General features: G+C 40.7%; 1 protein-coding gene across 1 annotated transcript in view; it reads right to left on the bottom strand.

Annotated features, from left to right (window-relative positions):
• LOC308309779 (uncharacterized protein) overlaps positions 1–5464 on the bottom strand; it is a gene marked incomplete at its 5' end in the record, with an annotated part of 7462 nt that extends 1998 nt beyond the window's left edge. Inside the window, 5 exons of the mRNA XM_080755696.1 lie at positions 1–678; positions 1197–1470; positions 1813–1915; positions 3306–3405; positions 5332–5464. The exon at positions 1–678 is cut by the window's left edge and continues 1998 nt beyond it. Of these exons, the coding sequence (XP_080611822.1) occupies positions 1339–1470; positions 1813–1915; positions 3306–3405; positions 5332–5464 (468 nt within the window). The 3' untranslated portion in view covers positions 1–678; positions 1197–1338. The remainder of the gene's footprint in view (positions 679–1196; positions 1471–1812; positions 1916–3305; positions 3406–5331) is intronic.
• Between the last annotated feature and the right edge of the window lie 491 nt (positions 5465–5955).

The following is a 5955-nucleotide window of genomic DNA, read 5'->3' as shown; positions in this document are numbered from 1 at the left end:
ACGGCTGTCACGTTGAAGAGAAATTATTACTTGCGCGCTCTGCTTGCGCAAGTAATTATCCTATATATTACAATTATGTAATACCATAGTAATTTAACCTCTTTCTATACCCATTATTATTAAACCATTATTATTCCTTCAGTGAGACCTGCCGCCCATTCCACAGTGACACGTGTGTCAGACTCTCCTTGTTCTCTCTCCTACTCTCAGGTTCTTGAGATGGATTTGATTCTTTATTTTGAACCTTCAGGTAAAACAGTAAAATAAAATAATAATAAACAATGGTGTAATGCTGCATGAGCAGGTAGACAGAGGAAGTGTAGCGCCCAGGATTACATTCTATAATTCTTGACACTGGGTTGCAAAATCGTGGGGAAAGTTTAAGAAGAAAACAAAAAAAACAAAGGCCTCTCGCTGAAGCCAAAACCCCAGATTGCAACCCAAGTCACGGGTTCTGTTGCTTCGGCGCCACCTGTGTCCACACACCGACCACGGTGACGCTCAACCAGAACTTGTCCTCAAATTGAGAAATTCTCCAAATACTGCACCATTGTTGAGATGGTTGTCGAAGGTTGCTGCAGGCCACCATCTCGTGCTGTAGGCCTCCATCTCCTGCTGCAGCTGACCATAGAGAGCGATGACATCTGGGCCTTGCTGCTCAAGAGACACTTGCAGAGCCTGGGGAGGAGAGGGTCATTAATCAGTGGGGTACAGGTACATATAGAATAGAACCACAGCCTGGGGAGGGGAGGGTCATTAATCAGTGGGGTACAGGGTATCTATAGAATAGAACCACAGCCTGGGGAGGGGAGGGTCATTAATCAGTGGGGTACAGGGTATCTATAGAATAGAACCACTAATGTCACATGCTACTTGAAGCATAATTCAAATGTTTTATATTTGGAAAGTTAGCGTGCTGAAATAGAAGCCACTGTTCTTGAGTTTAAACAATAGAACAAGGAAACGGGTACCAATTATATGGTTGACAGGTTCAAAATGGGTGAGGTGGTCCAGGCAGATTCTAAAAAGGCTTTCTAAATCCTAACCCTTTAGTTTTCTGAAAAACTAATATTTACCCATATTGCACTTTGTGCAAAGAATATATTCTAGAATAGGTACCGGTATATGAAAGTTTGACCTTTTTTTGTAATTCACAGGAAATTAATAATCAATATGAATTATGAAGGTAACGTTACCTCAGGAGAAAGCTGGGGCACCGTGACGGCAGGCCGCTTAGGGCCTCTGGGGCTCTCCTGGTGAGAGGAAGCAGCAGCACTGGCACTAGGAGGTCCCATGTGGGAGACCAGGGGGTCCTACAGCTGGTCTGGCATCAGGGCGCTAGGAGGTCCCGTGTGGGAGGTCAGGGGGGTCCTGCAGCTGGCCTGGCATCAGGGTCGCCCGCCTCATCTCCAGAGGGTCTCCCGTGCGAAGCTCCTCGTCCGAGACTGTAAAGTCTTGACCGAGGCTTGGCTGGAGGGGAAGAGAAAAACAAAAACTGGGTTTAAATAAAGGGATAAAAACGAGCGGGCCGGGGTGGGGTGGAGTTTAGCAAGAGGGTCCCAAAACAATTTGTCAAACCTCTAAAGATTTTAGTGTAAAAATAAAAGGCAATGGCATTTTTTTTCTTTAAACTCTTTCATGTTAGTTCCATTGATCCAAGCCTGGACACAATTATTTGATCAAATAATACGGACAAAAATATTTCCTTTGTGTAAACTTTTGAAGACTTTTAAAACATTTAACCAAATATTTTCGGACGTGGCTCCTCCATGTATGTCCTTGAAAAGGTTAGAGATCCAGGTCTTCACTCACCTGGGGCTCCAGAGGGTACTGGAGGTGCACTGGAGGTGAATTAGCAGAGTCTTGTTCCTCGCCTGCAGCTCGGCGATCCTCTCCACCCCGTCGTACAGAGAACCTGGAGGAGGAATAGTAGAGAAATTAGTTGACATCAGAGCTCATAGAATTAAGCTAAATCAAACCTCATGAGGGAAAATGTAATCTGCCATTTGTGAAACAGCATGAAAGGAGCTCCCCACTAGTGATCAGTTTCTAAACAATATGTAGAATAAGGTATTATCACGTTCTTAAAACTATGTTCTCTCTTTCTACATCCAACCAGGTGAAGACATTTCAGATTGAGGCTTTTAACTTTTGGTGACTAAAACTAAGAGTAAATATATTGACAATTTCGTCAATAAATATAAAACTAGACTAAAATGTTAGAGGGACTAGTGGATAAGAGATCCAGTAGCATTAAAAGTAAGTCATTTTATGTTTGCTCAGCTGTTGTGTTCTGAATATAGCAGATCTTCAAGATTGTGAGCTTGTAAATCGGCAATTTTCAGCATGCAACCAAGTGTACAATCTGCCATTGCTATGCCCAGTCTAAAAAAATATGGTATTATTTAGTCAACTAAAATATGACTTTTATTCAAAAGACTAAAACCTGTCCTGGCCCTGACGCCGCTCGGGGAACATCCGACAATTTACAATTTTACAATTTAGGCATTTAGCAGACGCTCTTAATCCAGAGCGACTTACAATAAGCAAGAACAAAAGCATGGGAATACATCACATGAAAGCATTTATCATGAAACATGCGTAAGCTAAGAAAGTAACAGTGGAATATCTATATAATGAAACTATACATATAAACTATACATATATACTACTATGCTATACATATGTACTATGGCGTTCTATGACTATATACAATGCAATTCTAGTGCCGTCTACATAACATGCTATGTAGACAGCACCAGGAGGGGGTGGGGCGGAGGTGAGCGGGCGGGGTCGACATATGCCCTTACTGGGCTGCATTCACAAATTCAAGACACCTGTCTTGCGTCTGTGTTTAATGGCCGCTCCAATGCATTTCCAGTGGAAGCCCATATGGTTTGATCAGTCTTTGAAAGGCTACTTATGAGACTGGAAGGATCCAGAAATATTTGTCTTATATTGACACCCTTGAAAAATACATGTAACAGTTTCAAGTTTTTTCAAATGCTGTCCAATGTGATACAAATACTCTTTCAAAGTTGTGCTGTCTTTATATTCACACAAAAGGCATGACAAAGTTCTCTGTTCAGTATTTTCAGTGGTAAGTCGACTGTGATTCCTTGACAAATGAGACCTCAGGGAATTCCAGGATCTATAGGAGCAAGGGCAGGTTGCATATGTGCATGGGTACTTATTGCCACGTCCAAACTGTATATGATCAAGTCTGTAATGCTTGAGAAGCTCCGATCTTCTTGATTTGGTAACACCACAGTCTTTGCATTTCCACTCCGGCATTCAACACTTACTGAGCAGCCAAGTGGTCAGTTGTCCAGAATGTGGGCCTCACAGTGGAGAGTCTGACTTGTAGAGGGCCAAAGGTCAGTCCGTCCAGAACAGCATGTGGGCCTACAGAGAGAAAGAGGCACAAGACGTTTGTGAGCTTGTAGATCGGCTAATTTCAGCACATGGAAACATGCAGGCTGAGACTTTCAGAAACTTTTCCCTTCACAATAAAAGCACATCAGCTTTCACATGTTGCGGTTTCATAAAGAAAAGACAGGAGCAAAGTGGGCAAGGATTATGAATTTGGTGGCATTTCACATTGTAAAACGGTGGTGCACGTGAACATTGTGGGCACCTCAATGTTATCCTTATTGGCCATGTTGAGGTTGAACATGGCCATGCAGAAGGTAAGGGGTGTGTCTCATTTCTGTTTCATATAGCCAAATAAAAAATGCACTATTAGGTTAATTAATAATAATAATTATAATAATCAAGGCCAGGTAGCTTATAGCTTGTGTGTGAGAAATATTCCATGTTATGTGCTTAATGTAAGGCGTTTATGCTTCAGCCAAGAAATCCTTTGCTAACCCTTGTGATAACTTATCACCAATATATAAATACATGACCTTCACCATCAGTGATAAGGTCATGTATTTAGTCTGGAGCCCTGTCTGCAAGCCTCGAACAAAGCCAACTTGGATCGTGACAACACAAAATGTTGGGCCGATGTGACATTAGTTTGGCATATGACATTAGTGTGGCATTAGTTTTGCACTAAAATACTCCTTGGGCTATATTTGGGCTTAGCCAATTGCCCAAATGACCATCACATTTCATAAGAGAAGGTTTTTAAGGCTCCAGCAGTGATTCTCAACCCGTTTAATTTCAAGGACCCACAGTTTGACATGCATTAGTCTATACGGACCCCCATTTAATGGCATTTCTATCTCTGGGACCCCCAAAGTATATTGTAAAATCAACGTTAATTGAACTCTGAGAGTGTACAAATGAAACCCAATTAAACATGAAATTCCCATTAATGGGATGAAATGGAATGACAATGAATGGATGATGTCAAGAGCGCCGCTCACTTCATACGGGTGTGATTTTTCTTGTTTCTGAAAGCAACAGGTCCAAATGCAATAAAAAATAAAATATTTTGGTATGGTTTACAATAAACAGGGTCAGTTTACTTCACGCTTTTAGCCTTAGTCAATTTAACATCCTCTCCTTTATTCAACAGTTGAGCTGCATGTTCTTTTTTATACATTTATTTACAAACACAGACACACACACACACACACGCGCGGGCAAATAAATTATGTACACGCTTAAATTTACTAGCACGCATGCACGCACACAAGCGAGAAAAAAAGACACCCCGTGTCACTGTCCACACCAGTTAGTAACGAGATGCTAACGTTGCTAACTGCCGTATTAGCACTTGCAGGCTTGCAGCTAGCCCTGGACCGGGGCTAGCTTGCAGCTAAACGCTAAGGCTAACGCAAACGCATGCGGCCGGCCACCGGCGTTGCGGCCCTTGCTACACCAGTAACAGTTGCTCTGGTCCATAGCTCTAATCCCGTGCATGCAACAGCATTCACTCAAGCTATCACAATAATAATGATAATGGCGAACAAAACCACACAAAACTATCGCAACACACCAACTCACGTTTCAACTAAACTAATTTCATACAAGTGCAACGCGGCAACTCTGATTCAAGTTAGCTGTTCTGGCTATAGCCACACCAAGTTAGCTAGTAGCCACATGACATCAGTCACATCATGCTATAGCATTCAGACACCACAACATTGTATAATTGCAAAACCAAAAATGCCATTTCAGTAAATACATGCATAGAAAATATCTACATTGGGTTCACAGTTTCTTAGTTCAGTTAAATTTGTAGGAGTAGTGGAGTGACCAACACACACAAATTATAGTAGTCATTATTACTGTTTGATGAAAATCTTATGTTCGTAAAACAGCATTTTATATAACAATAATTTGAACAAAAACGCTCAATAATGTTTTCATATTTCTTACCGTGGTTTGTGAATATAAACACCCGCTGGCTGCAGGAATGTAGTTTTCTTTCCCCGCGGACCGTCCACTGTGCGCTCTGAGTGTAATGGCGGACATTTGAGGCTGAGCAAAGAACTGAGAATGACGTCAGCATCACGTGACTCCAAAGGAATGCAATGTGAATGCTTTAATACGAGTATTCAATTTAAATTGAACCAACAGAACACATATTTAAGTTGAACGAACCCTTTTAAATTACATTATACCAATGGATAGATGGAAAACTTGAGAAAAGTAATTTTAGTATGTCAGATCAAGCATAAAAAACAATTCAAATTAATGGCAGGGCATATTCACTTTTTTGAGTGTGGTTACTAGGTTAAAGGAGACATTATTATTATTATAATTATAAGCTAGTAAATCCACTAGTCGACCTTGTTGGTACTAGTAGACTAGTTGATAAGAAAAAATAAAAGTTTTTTTTTTTTTAAATCCGATTTTGTAGGCCTCAAGATCAGGTAGATTATAGTTCACCAATGTACAGTTTTTAAATGTACAAATATTTATTAAAAAAAAAAAAAAGTCTGACATACAACGAACTATCAGAAGAAAATGGCTTTAAAAAAAGTTAAAACGATTTGTTGT

This window comes from Protomyctophum bolini (genome assembly GCF_963924005.1).
Source record: "Protomyctophum bolini genome assembly, chromosome: 22".
NCBI lineage: Eukaryota > Metazoa > Chordata > Actinopteri > Myctophiformes > Myctophidae > Protomyctophum > Protomyctophum bolini.
This window is presented reverse-complemented; position numbering and strand designations above follow the sequence as displayed.